The sequence below is a fragment of the Oryzias latipes genome, chromosome 9 (genome assembly GCF_053564925.1).
Source record: "Oryzias latipes strain Hd-rR chromosome 9, Olatipes_Hd-rR_3.1".
In the NCBI taxonomy this organism is placed as follows: domain Eukaryota; kingdom Metazoa; phylum Chordata; class Actinopteri; order Beloniformes; family Adrianichthyidae; genus Oryzias; species Oryzias latipes.
In genome coordinates, this window is record NC_136245.1 from 8,079,056 (window position 1) to 8,095,669 (window position 16,614).

A 16,614-nucleotide genomic window follows, 5' to 3' on the forward strand; every position below is an offset into this window, starting at 1 on the left:
TGCTTTCACAGAAACACTCAGTGACTGAAGTAGAGACATCACATTTAAAAGTCTTTCCTGCAGCAGAAAACAAATAAAATCCTGCATTTTCATAGAAAATAAAAACCTAAAAAGAAGCTCTGATTACTTTAAATATGAAAGCATCTCCACACATTACCAAATGTAACATAGTCTCAAAGTTATTGTACACAAATTCCCAACACACATTACTTTTTTATTGTAGTTTAATGATTATTCCCTTAAAAATGTGCTGTGAATCCAAGATTTTTTAAACGAGGTTACAGCTTGAACCAAATTTACCAATCCCTGAGTAAAAAAAACAAAAACAGGGAGAACTGGCTTTGAGACCCGGAGATTGAGTCCAAGTTAAGTTTAAAAGCAGGGACTTAAGACAAAATTTGTAAAAAAATTAAATTTTTATTCATATTTCTCCTTTCAGCTCAACACTGTCGAGCCTGATAAAATAAGTCTCTTTACTGTGTTTTTGCTCTCGTTTTATTTGCCTAAATTTAGCCTTTGCTGCCAAACAACTGTTTTTAGGAAATTTGACGACCATGGATTTGTAACAATAAAACATTAATTTTAGTTGTAAGTTTTAAGACTTTTCTTAACTTTAAAGCCAAAAACTCAAGACTTCCTTTCCTGAAGAAGAACCTCAGAGCATCTCTGGCAGGACAATGAGGCTTGAAATCCTGAACTCAAGTCCTGAACAACAAGACTGACTCTGTGCAGGCCAGTCAAGTTCATCCTTACCAGACTCTGTCATCCATGTCTTTATGGACCTTGCTTTCCACCACTGCATCCGACGGTTTGCATTGCACTTGGTTATGTATGTGTGGCTTGGATGCAGCTGCTCAGCCATAGAAACCCATTCCATGAAGCTCTCTGCATTCTGTACTTGGGCTAATCTGAAGGTCACATGAAGTTTGGAGCTCTGCAGCAATTGACTGTGCAGGAAGTCTGTGTCCTCTTTGTGCTTCAGCATCCGCTGAACCCTCTCTGTTAGGCCTACCACTTGATGGCTGAGTTGCTTTTGTTCCCAAACTCTTCCATTTTGTTATAATGGAGCTGACAGTGGAATTTCATTCATTTCACCACTGGATTTGTTGCACTGGTGGCATCCTATGACAGTTCAATGCTGGAATTCACTGAGCTCCTGAGAACGGCCCATTCTTTCACAAATGTTTGTGAGAACAGTCTGCATGCCTGAAAGCTTAATTTTATACACCTGTGGCAGGGCCAAGTGATTAGGATATCTGATTCTGACCATCTGGATGGGTGACCGAACACTTTGAATAATATAGTGTAATTTAACCCATAAGACCCCATGGTGACATCAGTGCAACAGAAAAAACATCAGAAATGTGACCTGTGGTCCACTTGGTTTGTTCCACATCATTTTATTTTAAGGAAAAATGGATCTGAGTTCTTAGGGGTTTTAAATATGTTAATGCAACTTCGATATATTTTTTTAACTTTATTATCGAGCTTACCAAATTAAGTTCATCTTTGTGTTTTCAGCGTATTACAATGCTAAATGGGAATAATCTATACATTTTTTTTTATTTTAAGTTTCTACCATGCATCATTTCCTTACAATTTTCAGGATTTATTTGAACACATTATAAATCTTATGTTTGTTATTGCGACAGACTGGCGACCTGTCCAGGGTGTCCCCTGCCTTCGCCCGTAAGTGGCCTGGATAGGCTCCAGCAGCCCCGTGACCACGAAAGAGATAAAACGGATTAGAAGATGAATGAAGTTTGTTACATGATCAATTTAAATAATTACCAGAAAAATAAAAACAACAAAAAAGAGCTGTTCTGTGAATGAATGAAATGCAAACCACTGACATTGTGGGAAAAGCTCAAACTATTTATTTACAAACCAAGTAAGTCTTTCCAAAAAACAAAGAACAGAACCTGTACTTCACAAAACATCACAAAAATGAATCATGACAAGAAAACACAACAGTACACAAGAAAGTGAACCGAGAAAATGTGAAAGAAAGGAGTTGGAAAACACTGAGGAGCTAAAACTAACAGGAAGTAGTTGTAATGATTAAACCTTTAGATGTAACAGAGACTTTTGGGAGACTGAGCCAGATTACATCAGATCACAGTAAATGCCTAAGAAGTGATCTTCACTAACAGTCCCTGCACACGCTACCATTTAATAAAGTAAACCGGCGCAACACCAAAGAAGTAAATGTTCAAATTCCTCAGCTCGCCCTCTCTGTGCAAATATTGAGTGACTTTAGTCAATTTAATAAAAAAAATGTATTTGGTTGTTTGTGTAGACAGGTTTTTTTTTACTTGTCTGTAGCACTGCTGTGTACATTTATTTAAAGCCAGTGGACACCTAAATGTCCTTTCAATTAGTACTTTAAACCTGACCATGAACCTTGAATACACACTGATGCAGGGACCAGAAAAAGATGGATCATACATTTTCTCAGGCTCGTCAGACATTCATGCAGTTGATGTACACTGCAGCAAGGAGCAAAGATACAAGCAGAGCTGCGCGATAATAAATTAGTCAAGACTACAAATGATTCATCAAACTCATTTCCAGAACAAATACAAAGGCAGTGGAATAGGAAATGCACTGTGTAAATACTCAGACCTCATCTGAGGTCTTAAGGGTACATCCATGTCACCTGAACTGCAAGAACTGACATCGTGTGTTAGCATGTCGTAGTAGGACCTAAAGGCGTAGAAGGGGCTGTGACAGTGACGTTGCTCGTGGGAGTCCATGGTGTCAAGCGTGCACTGTCTGTCACGGCGCACACTTGATCTGCCTGGCACGAGAACCATGAGTCTTGGCTGTCAACAGCAGATTAAGTTGATTTGGATGCAGGCTGGCGTCTTGAAGCATCATCAGTCAGGATGAACCTGAGACACTCAGACGATGTCTGTGTTGACACAAGTCTACTATGAAAATTACAAAAGTTAATAAGATTCACGTACACACTAAGTATTGTATGATGCAGCTTTCAATTTCTGCCTAAATTTCACACTACAAGATATTTGCATGAATAAAAAACTCTGAAGTCTTTAGTTTGCAATTTTTAGTGGAAAACATGGATATCCCATGAACAATATTAATTCATTTTACAATATAGAATCCAGATATTACTTTCATAAAAGAACTGTTAATGGACATAAAATAAAGGTTTAACACGAGTCTGAGGGTCTCAGAAATCTCAAAATGAACTGCCAACACCCCAATTCGAGGTCTAGTTTTTTGTTGTAAACACTAGTTGGCCGGAGCCCCGTCCCACGAGAACTACTTTGTCCGCTTTTATCTTTGGCCACTTTGATTTAAAGCGTCCAGAGCATTCCTAAAGTTGGTAAAACCAAAGCTTCTGTGGAAACCTGAAACTCCTCTATGTGTTTGTGTGTGGTGGTCACTACGAGAGCAGATGGGCCTGCTTTTCACCAAACATACACTATAAGGGAAAATCCAGTGGAAATGACATTGCCACTGGCAGGTCTGGAACAATAGCTTTTACTTTGCTGGAGAAAACACACGGTTTTGGGGATGATTACCCTCACAGCACCAGCATGTCCTTGGCCTCATCCTGAATAACGCGTCCCACGCTGCCCTGGTTCTGTGCTTTTATAAAGCACCTCGCTTTGCACTCCATCAGCTGCTCCAGGTCACGCCACATCTTCATCTGCTCCATGTTGGCGCCGTGGTTCTCTTTGACCATTTTTTGCTCCTCACGCAACTTCTGGAATTCACAGATGGAAAAAATTTGTTAGAACACTCCTACGTTGGCTCAGAATGACACAAGTGATCAATTATATGCAATTACTTGGAAGAGATGAAAATTAAAGTGAACAAAATATTTCTCACCTTGCCAAGCAACTCCTGTTCTGCAATGCTCTTCATGTACAATTCCCTGTAGAGAAGCAGAACGGATAAAGCAGGCCACTCCTTCAAATCAAGGTGTGGTAGATCAGCAAATCTTTCTAACAGCTCTGAGTTCTTGGTGAAAGAACAAAGTGGCAGCACATGAGCCGACTGTGCTGTAACAATAGCTCACTGGAGTTAAAGGGCACTCATGCCAGCAGCAGTTGGCAGGCCGAGCTCAGCAGGCTCACCTGATGGTCTTCTTCTTTTCTTGAGGATCAGGGGAGATGTAGGCCTTCATCTCTTCAGCTGCCTGCTGCATTTGCATCTCAATGATCTGTGGATGACACATGCAAAGATTGGGTTTGTCCATTGAGTTGGTTTGAGTCGTTTTCAAAGAGCAGTCCAACTGCAGGTGCTGACAACATTTTTATTTGAATGACTTCCCTGAGAAACAATGATGAGAAACTGAACAGATTTCTGTAACCATTAGAACAACAACTCCTCAGAATCTTTACCTCAGACATGGAGTTGATGTAATGATACTGGTTTTCTTTTTGGGCCATCTCCTCTCTTAATGCTTTCACCTCCTGAAATTAAAAAAACGATTAGAACATAATAACAAAGTCATATAATTTTCTAGAAGAATTCACATATAGATTTGGAACACACAGTCAATTGTTGCATGTTTAATGCTGTGTATGAAGTGCTAAAAACCACACCTGCTCAAGTTGGGATCGGTTACTCTCCAAACCAGCAGCGCAGCTTTCATATTGCGTTTTCTTTTCCCCGTACTCTTGGCTCAGTTCCTATTAGGATGGTAATCCCGGGTATTGAGAAAAAGAAGTAGGGACACACTATTGCACAATCCACTCAGAACGGAGACAGGTACATGACATATCAGCGTGTCTTGTCAGCATGAAGTCCCAGCTGGCACTTCAGCAGTTTAACCTCAAACAGGCTCGTAAAGAGGGACGGTAATCCTGGGAACATGTGTAGAAAAATGTAAGCCTCTGCAACAGCTCAGCAATGCTGGGAGATCTCCCATTCAACATTTCATTTAAGGACTGTGTAAATTCTTTCTGATTAATCACGAGGCACAATATAAGTAAAACAGTTGAGATCAGCCCTTCTGACAGATTCACTTACAAAAAAAAAAAATATATCAAAATAATTCTCCCAAGTTAAAACATGAACACTTTTGGCAGAGTCACACTTGCTTAGCCTGTATAGCATAAAATGCTGACTAGAGAATTGGTAGTTAAATTGCCTTGACTTGACTCTTGACCTCACATTTCATGAATGTGACAAAAAAAGGCTCTTTCGAGGCAAACAGAAAACAAAAACATCATAAATATCTTATTATTTGTGGCTTTAAAGAAAAATCTTGTTTTTTAGTGTTTTAATATGTTTTTGTGACATAGTTCTGATGATGAATATAAAGACAATTAAGTGCAAAATTGCATTTCTGAGTGTTTAATTACTCAAATTGTTGTGAATCAGAAGCAGACAAAAAAATGCAGTCAGAAAAAGATTGTAGTTGTGACATAGACACTACAATCGATGGGCCACAGGCTCCCTGCTCGCTCCATTCAGATGCATCCACTTGTAGACCACTAGATCCATGTACGTCTCGGTTTTCCTCCTCTGAGCTGGTATCTGGCAAAAAACTGTACGGCTAGATTGCACCAATATAGCTCGCCATTTTTGTTGCACTGGTAATGTTAGGTTGGAGTTGTGAGGGGCTGTAAACTAGCGGGGAAAGCATGTAAGCAGAGCTCTCAGCAACGGGAAGGGGGGTGGGCTTACACCACGCAAACACATAACTTAGAAGTGAATTTCTGATGAACTCCTGCCACTCTGAAGAAACTATGTCCTAGAAAACAACACCGATTTTTTAGATTTTGGCTAAAAACGGCTTAATTAAATTTAAAACTCCAATGGGAACCCTTTGAAATAGATCAAAAGATGATTTGCTTTAAAGTGAGTGGGTCTTTAAAGCTCTGTCTGTGGTTACCAAGACAGAAGAGGTGGCATGTCCTAATCTTGTAAATTAGCAACAAAGACATTCAGTTAGTTTCCCATAAATGGACATTATGAATATCACGTTTATGCCTGGATTCCTATAACTCAGAGTTCTGTAGAAAATGTGTGCAATGTTGTTTTGTTTTGCCACTATCCAGTCAGACTGTGGTTACCTCCCGGCGCTGTCTCAGTGACCTCAGCTCTTTTATGATGGGGGCAAGAGCAGACTTCTTCTCAACAATCAATGCGTTTAACCTCTTCACCTGCAGAAAAAAAGTCATGTGACAATTAAAATTATTAAAAAGAAAATGTACCGATCATTGAAACTAAACAGGGACAAGCTGGTGAACCTTAACCAACATGGAGCTAATCATCAAAGTAAAGGGCCTATATCATGCACAATCTACTTTTTGAGCTTTTAAGTGTATTGTAATGTTAATTCTTCCAGGAAGAGTCTGCGCTGCAGCGCCGCCCCCAGGCTAACACATACACCCACCTTCTCCACTGAGCTAGCAGTGATCGGCAAAACACTTTGTCTTTATATGCACAATAAGCACGTCCATCTTTGCAAAAGTTTAGATGCTGTCTGTCTGTGGGCGAGACGCAGACACACTACTTAGGCCGACTCTAGTTTGATGTTATAAAATGGCCGGCACCCATAAGGAGGGAAAAGGCGGAGCCTCAGAGATTGGAGGGTTGGAAAATCGCTCACAAAAATAACTTAAATATAACAACATTTGTTTTTTTGTGTGCCAAAGGTAATATATTAACATATACATGGATATTGTTTGAAATAATAGGCTTAAGAATAGCATGGTATAGACCCTTTATAGGCTTATAATAAACACAGCATAAGAGGACTCAGACTAAATCTGTTCTGAGAGATTGTTTGATGTTTTATATAATTTAAATAAAACAAGAAATTCTCATATATATTAGTCAAACAACAGGCTTTTGAGAGCTTAAAAGCACTCTTGACCATTTCAGACATGTCGTCCAGCGTGCGCCCCTTCTTCTCATCCAACTCTGTCTTGATGGCAGAGACCCTCTCCAGCTCTTCTTGGGTGTTGCTGTAGCCAGAGATGCCCTTCTCATCTTCCACAGCTTCCTTTAAAATTCACAAGAAACAAGGAAATTTAGCAAAATGAAAAATCCCCGTGTCTTTTTGCATTTGTAATAGTTTATAAATTAACTGCTTATGTACATGTATATCATAGCAGTAAATCTGTAAATTGCCTTTAAAAAATGCTCAAATTGCAGATCTGGGACCAAACCTGAACCGCTGTTTTCATTACAGCAATTTTTTCTCCGAAATTAAATAAATGATCTGGTTTGGAAAATGAGGCCCCTCTAAACTGAGCAGAGGCATTCTGGGCTCAACATGTGATCAGAGGAGAAACTGCCTAGAACAAATCATCATGTTGGATGTAGCAGGAGAAGGAGCAGCAGATGCTGCCATCAGAAATAGCAGCCCAAGCCTGCGCCAGACACCACTGAGTCAGGTGATCAGACCACACAAAGGTGTGAGGCCATTTCCAGGAAGCTTCCATCACTTCTCAGTTGAAATTGAATGTGAATTGAGACGAGGGGATAAAGGCGCATTTGATATGGCAGCTGTAGAGTGGGGAGAGCTGTGGATCAGGTGCTTTTAACTTTGGACACTGTAGCAAGGCCAGTAGAAGCAGTTTGGGAGGTATTCTCAATAAGAGCGTTTTTTTTTTCAGTTAGAGCAAAGGTCTGCAACCTTCAACACTTAAAGAGCTATTCGGGTCGATTTCTCACAGACCACTACCCAGTAGGATCCACAAAGTCTGACTTCACCCTTTAGAACAGGGGTGTCAAATTCATTTTCACCGCAAGCCACATCAGCATAGCGGCTGTCCTCAAAGGGTCAAATATAACTTATACATGTAACTAAATGTAATGAGAAAAAGGGACAATTACAGTTGCATAGAAAACATACGTTTGCTTGTTTCTCTAGCATAAATCCTTTTAAATTTTATCCGCTTCTTAAAACCCACACAGCTTTATTAATGAAGGATCAAATTGTCCAAGTAAATAAAGAAAAATAACAAAAAACTTGAGCTAGACAGAACATGTATTACAAGTGTAACATTTTGTCTGCATACACACATAAGACCTGTAAACATTGAATAATTACAGCAACTACTCATAAATAATATGTAATCAACTAAAGAACATTTTTATTTTAAGAAATTGAAAACTTTTATGCTCTTGTGGGCCACATAAAATGACATGGCGGGCAAAATTTGGCCCCTGGGCCTTGAGTTTGACACATGTGCTTTAGAAAAACAAGACATGATTATATTTCTTTGCTACTATTATAATAAATATAAATTAACTATTTTTTTGCATAAATAACACATAAAATTAAAGAGAAAATAGCCTTTATTCAAAATATGTAATAGTTTATAACTTTTAAAAGAGGTTCACATGACATCCTTTCAAAATAAAAGACACCTTGTAGCACATAGGTTAATCTCCATGCAGCTAAAGTAGTAGTAGGTAGTGTCAGCAGTGATTTAAAAAAAAACTGTTTATTTTACTATTTGTGGTGCTTCTCAGCCAGAAATTTGTAAATCTAACTAAGAAATATTAAATCCGAGTTAATTGATTGACCCATTCCGTAATTTTTAAATCATAGGGTGCACTTAAAATCCTTCAATTTGTTAAATGATAGAAAATCTGCCTTAAAACCCTGTGGGCCTTACTTCTAGTTTTGCTAAGACACCTTCAATTAATTGCTGTAGCACAGAAAAATCTGTTAAAATGTTTTAGTTTGACTTGAGATGAATATTATCCTTTAACCGTTTGTGAATGAGTTGAATACAGTTTGTTACTTACTATTTTTTTTACTTAACTTCTTACTTACTTTACAGTTTTTAAAACTACCGGTACAAACTTTCGATTTTTCTCTGACCAGAGAGCTGGAAAACTTGGGTAAAAGAGGTTACCAGCTTCTCCTGGACTGCCTCGTGCTTCTGTCTGAGGATCTCCTCCGTCCGTTGCAGAACTCCATACTCAGCGTTCAGCTCCGAAAGTTCCTGACGTTTTTTCTTGTAAGCAGTTCCTTTGCTGCGGAGTTTTGCCACCAAGCGTTTCAGCTTTGAAATACCAAGAAACAGAGGTGAACACAAGACTGGACGGGATCATTCCACAAAAGAAGATTTAAAAATCTCATAATATATCCTAAAAATAAACTTAAGCCATCATTATTACATAAAGGAATGTTGTTTAATTATTTCATGTCACAAAAGCACAATATCAAGAAAACTGAAAGCTTGTTTTATAACGACATAGTCTAAATGTGTACATGAACACATTTCTGAACAAACTAATTGAGGATAACAAATAAAAAAGGAATAGTCATGTATGGCATTAAATCCCCAAAATTTGCGCCATTTTTTTAAAAAAATTTTCAGAGCTAAGGCAATGTAGGCCTTCAATGATGACTCTGCCCCCCTTTACAATCTAAAAAACAGCATAAAAATCCCAGAGTGTGATTTGTGTCCTTTGGGCAATAATGGGGCCTCCTGCATAACTTTGTGTGTGTTAGTTTGTGCGTTTCTTTGTGTATTTTAGGACTTCAAGGGCAGACATGGCGGAGAGGGGGAATTAGTGCAGTTGAAGAATATTCCATCCATTACATTCTGCAAAGCAGCTGCTGTGAAACGTGACTGCAGCTCGGTGTGCAGTCACACAGGGCGTTCACACATCTGAAAGAGTCAAAGAGGGGCAGCGAATGCCCTCACATGTCAAAAACATGGGGGCAATTTAAGAGCCCTCCCCAACTAATTCAAAAAGCGACTTAAATCCCCCATTGGTGTCTAAACTAAATTTAACCAGATGATGATCAAACGGCTTCCTGCTGCTGGTCAGCCAATGACGAGCAGCCGTGGTCACGACCCCTAGAGAGATCAGGCAGCTGTCGGTTGGCATGTGATGACACACAATGGAAAATACCTCAGATAAAGCGATCATCTCCACCACGGCTGATGTCTCAAAACTACCCAAGAGACTGATAAGCCCAGTTCAACAAAACATTTTCCACTATATTCATTCATGTAAAGACTCAAGAGCCTCTTTGCGCCTACAAACAACTTCCTGTTGTACTTTAAGAGCCTCAGGTTAACGGTCATACACAAGGGGATCTGCGAAACATGGACGGCAATCAACCATTTGAGTTTGCGTGGTATTGCTTCTGCCTGAGATAAGAACCACATCTTCCACAACATCTCGTTAAATTCCTTCCTGTCACATTTTTAAAGCTTCTCCCAGAGTGAATGGCTCAAATGATTCTTCTCTTCTCTTCCTGTGGACCATAAACACACTGGAAATGATCTTTTCATTTGTCTTGCACTTCGTGTATGTCTCACCAGAATCGGTAATATTAAGTTTGGATTTCTTTGCAAACATCACGTTTTTAGTTTTGTTTGTCTGTATTTTGGGCTCTTTTGTTCTGCTCGGACCAGACTGATGCTGAGACACCTGCTCCACCACTTCTAATCCACGAACCGCTACTAACACATGACTGTTTGGTGCTGTAAACGCAATGGAAGTGCAACAAATGTGCAAGGCTTACAACATTTCTGTGTGACATGAGGGCTTTACTCCCGCAGAGGAGCCTGTGGCAGATATGAAGAGTGCATCCTCCTGACTAAATCAAATCGAAGACATGTGTGTGACCTAACATGACCAGCTGACCTGTATTGGAAGATGGATTACATTAAAGACATTAAAGAAAGAGACTGCTTTCAGGAAGTTTGTTCAGAACAGCTCCTTGCTCTGGATATTCTTTCTTTTGTGTTCTATTCCTGGCTTTCATGGGAAGGTGGGGGAGAGTGGGGTAAAGGGGTAAGAAACATTATACAGTGAGTGTGTCTGTGTTTGGATAAGAACAGAAATAGCCTCTTGAGGATTCTGTAGGTCGCTTATCTTCTAGAGCGCACTGGTACGAGGCTGCAGATGACGAGAGCCTAAAGGAAGACTGAAAAAACCCAACAGCTTTGTTTTGTGGTAGCGGCAAACCAACTCTGTACCTCGTCGCCTCGAATGACCTCCTCCTCTGGTGACGACTGGCTGTGCCTCTGTTTCATCTCCTTCTCTGCTGTGGCCAGCGCCTCCCTCGCTTCCTGGAGCTCCTCTGCCTTTGACTCCTTCTTTCGGCTGATAATGGAGGCCTGAAACGTTCATGTTGTATTAGATATGCAGCAATGAAAGAGGAAGTTAGTTTGAGTTTTCTTTTGAGACATCATGAAAAGAAGTGCACAGCAGCAGAAAAAAATAAACTAAAAACTGAGCACAAACTTTCAACCCAAAAAAACCCCTCAGTTATCATTTTATATAAATTAGAAAAATGATATTATTATGAATTTAATTATGTTTCTTGTATGAAATTTCCTGCCTGTTACAAGAACAAAGATTGCAGATAAAAACTAATATAGAAGAATATTTATATTTAATAATAAAAAATAATGCAGGAAGAATAAATGGATAAAAATAGTTAATTGTATAAACTATTACAGTGGTGTCTTTTTGTAAAGAGGACCAATTTGGTGCAGTGAAAAAGTGTGAGGGCCAACAATCGGCCTGCATTCTTTGAACCCCAATTATAACATTAAATGACTTAAATAACCTATTTAATGAAAAGTCTTTTGCAACAGGATACTTTCCATTTCTTCACATAAGTAAGTACAAGTACAAGAAGTACAAACCATTGCGGTTTTGATCACAGAAGCCAACCTGGTCCTTTCATTTGGCCCTCATGGCTCAGAAGGTCAAGCACCCACAGGTTGTTGTCGCAGGTTTACGACGGCTTATATCATAATTTAGCCAATCACAACCAAGAAATTGTACACACGATTCTTAGAAAGTGTTAGGAGTTGCATATTATTTTTGTTTTTTATGACAAGAGCCTGCGGGCTGGTAGAAATATGAACATGAGCTCCATTTGGCCCACGGGCCGGACTTTGGACATGCCTGAACTAAGCCAAACCAAACCGGGATTTCTAATCCTGTGTGACTGTGGCCACTGGGAGTCATAACTCACAGGCTGCCGCTCATTTGATGCAAAACTGATAAAGAGGTGAAAGACCATCACAACATGCAACCGGGTCAGCACCTGTTGTCTGTAAAGGGTCAGTTTGTCATCTATGGGGTCATTCCTCAACATCTTCTTCTCAATCAGCAGGTTAATCTGAGAGTCCACGTCTTTGATCTGTGGGAGCGTAAGTCAACAATCAGAACCGTGGGCGGCATGAAGGAACCCAGCATCCCGCCATGTTCGACTCTTTACCCTGTCCTCCAGCTCCCGGATGTTGGCCTGGCCCATTGCAGGCTCTGATGCCACTTTCTGCAGGTACTGCACGGTGCGCCTCAAACTCTCCAGCTCTTTGGGAAGTTTCTCAGTGACCATGTAAGTGTTGATCTTGATCTCCTCTTCAAGTCTTCTGGTTAGGCCTGACAAAGACAGTTTTTTGTTAAGCTTCAGGTTTGATGCATTTGCTTTATTTTTTTTAACACAAACAGATTTTTGGCTTCATTAAGGCTGTTAAACCTTTAGTGGAAGAAGATGCAAAATATTTTTGATAAATAAAACTGATGTGAACGGGGCTAAAACATTGTATGGGAGGGGGCAAGAGGGGGGCAGAATACTTTGCAATGGTGGCAAAACACCAGAGAGGAAGGCCGTTACAAAGGGAAAAGGATCAAAAATACATATTTCTAACGTATATGTACTTGACTCAAATGATGGCATAAGCATTTTATTCACATATTAGAAAGTTATGTCAACAGAGAAAGCAGTGAGTCTCCTCTAATAGTGCAGCTTTTCATTCATCTGGACAGCACAGATCATTTTAGAAATCTCTAATTTGTAAATCTCATTTAGGCTTAGGAGCCCAACACCCAGAGAAAACCTAAGCAGGATATTTCAAACCCACATAAGCTTCATTACACTAAATCAGAGATCAATATAATTAGTATATCAACAAGTTAAGCATGTAAGCAAAGACTGCTGTGTGTGGTTTCCATGAATTTTCATGTCCTTCAAAGGACCGGGACACTCACTCTCTGGATTTGCATCTGTGGCCGATTGGCGCATATCCTTCAGCTGCTGCTGGGACCTCAGCACTCTCTGCTCTGCCTGAAACAGCTGAGCACACACAACAATGACAAGTATTGCTATTTTAGGAAGTTAAACATACAAAAGTCAAGTGTTGTAGCTTTTGACGTCTTTTAGATTCTTCATCATGTGCTTAATTTGATAGATTTTTAGGAAAAACACAAGATTTTTGCAGACATGTAAATTATAAAAGTAATGTTCTCTGAATAAATTCACTTTAAGAAAGAATATTTTTGGTTTTTCATCTAAAATGCTTATTTCTGATCATTTTTGCATTTGACTTTGAAGAAAATCTAACAAAACTTATATTTGCAAAACCTTTTGTCACACTACAGGAGGATTTATCCTGACAATGCATGCATGTGATCCAAAATGATAGTAAATATCTACCTGATTTTTTTGTTGTTGCTTCTGCTGGGCCAAAGACTCCTCTCTTTCCTTCTCCATCCGCAGCTGCCGGGCCTGCTTCAGCATCCACTGATGGTTGGACACTGACTCCACCTACAGGATGGACATGTTAGAACGACAGTGATGGTGGACAGGAAGCGCCCCTCCTGGGTTCAGGTTTCACCTTTTGGCAGGGCCTTCAAGCAAGACCCATTAAATCAACACCTCGTTACATTTGAGCCTTGAAGCCTGTCAGATGCTTGTTAGCTGCACAGGACAAAGTGATAACTTGTGTCCAAGATTATGTTTTCATTCCAGAGGATCTTAAAACTGTTGGGGCTTTACAGGAGCTCTCTGCCTTACCCTCTTCTTCAGCCGCTCCACTCGTTTGATTAGTTGATCTTTCTCTTCCTCCATGGCACTAATATCCTGTTAACACAAAAGAAAAAGATGATACGAAATATCTTAGCTGAATATTTCCCCCCTTAAACTAAAACTAGCTGGAAGAGAACAACTTCAGTCATTTCTTAATAGTTGGGATTGTTATGTCACTTAGATTGGCGTTTTTACCCTTCGGATTTCTGCTGTAGAGAAGCCGGACGACCTCAGCTGCTCACATTCCTTATGATACATCTTGAACCCTTCCACCAGCTCTTCATACTGCAAACAGCCCATTTTCACATCAACATAATAAGAAAAAGAAAATAAGGTCCTGAGAACTGATGGATTTTTTTTTCAAATAAAAAAAGAAAACTTTTTAATATAAATAATAATTCTTCAGAAACAAAAAAAACTTAGAAAGATGTAATGTATTTTTATTATTTTGTAAATATTAATCCAATTTGTCAGGTCAGCCACACCTTCTAACAAATATTATGCAAGCCAATTTAGAGAAACACTAAATAAAAAAGAACACCTTTATATAAACATTTACATTTTAAAATAGCTACAGCCAATTGGTAAATAGTCTGAATTAGTGCGTAAAGTGGCGTGAAAAAACACAAAGAAAAGCTAAAAATTATTTACAGTCAAATGTTAATCTATAAAGTTAAGATAATCTTTAAAAAGGCTTGGAAAAATAATCCAGCGAAACAGACTTTATTTCGATTTCCTTGATACAAAAAGAAAAATGTATTGGTGATACATAACCCACTAAATATTTATGTGATTTTTTTTTAGATTGTGGATCAAAATAATTAATTTGTGCTTTCAAATAGCTTAATGGTTAATTTGATTCACTGATTTAAGAAGTAGTTCCACCATCATTGTAGGTTCTATCCTGTTCACATACCCTAAACATTTAGCATGTAGCAGCTTTTCTGACAACTATGATATCCTCAAAAGATGAATTACTGTAATAAAGGCAGTTAGGTGAATTAGCTGCTATATTAATTGCTTAATTGGAAAAATCTACAATTTAGACATAATTGCTTTTAGTATTTTAAATATTTGTAAAACAATTATCTAATCTTCTTCTTTCTCTTTCGGCTTTTCCCATCAGGGGTCGCCACAGCGAACATGTCGCATGGTAAACTTGGCAATGTTTTATGCCGGATGCCCTTCCTGACGCAACCTTGTCAAAGCAACCGGGCTTGGGAATTCATTTTAAAAGATTACATTTGGAAGTTAATTACTAACCTGGTGGTAAGTGTCGCTGACGATGTCATCATGCAAAAACTCTGCAGGCACTTCAAGCTTTACCAAAAAACGGGCTAAGTAAGCCCTCTTCTTCAGGTCAGGGACCCTCTGCAACAGCCAGTAAAGGATGGGATGAATAACCGATTTACTCCCAGTGACCAGGCCCTGCTGAAAGCTCTTCCTGCAACAGACGAGGAGAGGTGGAGGCGATGGAAAGAGCAGAAAATGTTCAACCTTTAACCAAAACTCACACAAAAATCTGTCAAAACATTGAAGTCAGTTTCATCAACTACAGCAGGCACTGAAAAACCAACTCAAAAATATGACCACATTTGTATCTTCAACAATTTATTAATTATCTGTGTTGTAGGTGTCAAAATGAGTAAAAACTTGAGACAAAACAAACAAACTAAACAAATTAATAAGAAAAATGGGAATTCTAATAGAACATAAGGACAGTTGGGACTTGTGAAGTTTGATATGTTTTCTTTATTTCTTTTCATTTATGTAAATTATGATTATATGTTTAATGTGTACAAATTTAGGCATAAACTATAGTATAATTGAGGGGGGGATTAATAGGATTTACTTTTACCCGCTCTTTTTTCAAGCACTTTAGCACTTTCTGATTATTGTGTTTATGTATTTATTTTGTTTTGTGTTTCAAATTAATAGGATTTCAGACACTCAAACTAAAAATAAAATAAACTGAGTGAGTAACTTACACATCAGACATGTTGTCTTGAAGTTTGTATTTCAGCATCCCAAGCAGTGAAGTCATTCTTTTGACAGTTTGTTCGGGCATTTCCTCTCGGATGTCTATGCTTTGCTAAAAAGGAGAAGAAACATTACAATAAATATGGTGCGTTACACATGTCACAGCATTGGCGTAGTCACAGATAAATCTGACTTGTTGCTGCTGGAAAAACAACCAAGCATATGTACTTTTGGATCTATTTCCGCGAGAACGTCATTTAAAATCTGGAGAAGCTGTATCGGTTCCAGAGAGTCAAACATCACAAGGTTGAAGTTCTTCTTGAATGGTTCCTTGTTGAGTTGTTCAACAATAAATTTCAGTTGTTCGCTCATTATGATGTTAGCAATTAGCTCTTTTCCACCAGTCGGGTTGCTTGTTGCTAAGTTAGCAAGCTAACGCTAACGTAAATAAGCTTTAAGTCAGACGAGCAAGCAAGATCTTAAAAAGACCATCTAGGAGGTTTAGTTTGTACTTTAGAAACCAACCATGGGCTAAAGATTTAAGTTGAGCGTCCTGTCTGTATAAACTAGCGTAACCGTTGTTTATTTGCGGCCCCTGGAAACCACCAAGGCGTCGCATATTGGTTGCTAACCGGAAGTAATTTATGTCTAGTTCAAAGACTTCTCTGTAGTTTTAAAGGCTTTCGTTGAAACATGTTTGTGAAAAATAAAGCTAATTGCCTAAAGAACTACTTTGATATTTGTTATAATTTAATTAAAATAATAAATTAACATTGGTTGATGAACTTTTTCAGTTAAAATAAGCCAATTCGGGGATAAGAGTACGTAAAGTTTCGACATTATAA

General features: G+C 38.8%; 1 protein-coding gene across 2 annotated transcripts; it reads right to left on the bottom strand.

The window, feature by feature from the left end:
• Positions 1 to 1,854: 1,854 nt before the first annotated feature.
• ift81 (intraflagellar transport 81 homolog) lies at positions 1,855 to 16,422 on the bottom strand. 2 transcript variants are annotated; one of them, XM_004072766.4, is made up of 18 exons: positions 15,998 to 16,422; positions 15,778 to 15,881; positions 15,053 to 15,233; positions 13,985 to 14,074; positions 13,778 to 13,843; positions 13,418 to 13,528; positions 12,973 to 13,057; positions 12,200 to 12,363; positions 12,026 to 12,121; positions 10,944 to 11,084; positions 8,859 to 9,008; positions 6,863 to 6,991; positions 6,057 to 6,146; positions 4,581 to 4,667; positions 4,377 to 4,448; positions 4,110 to 4,195; positions 3,862 to 3,907; positions 1,855 to 3,736 (listed from the first exon to the last, which is right to left on the bottom strand). In XM_004072766.4, exons 1-18 carry the CDS (start codon positions 16,139 to 16,141, stop codon positions 3,554 to 3,556), a joined length of 2,025 nt encoding a protein of 674 aa, XP_004072814.1. In that variant the 5' UTR covers positions 16,142 to 16,422; the 3' UTR covers positions 1,855 to 3,553. The 2 variants fall into 2 exon arrangements, with proteins under 2 accessions (XP_004072814.1, XP_078808713.1); XM_078952587.1 differs by having other exon boundaries at positions 16,295 to 16,408.
• Between the last annotated feature and the right edge of the window lie 192 nt (positions 16,423 to 16,614).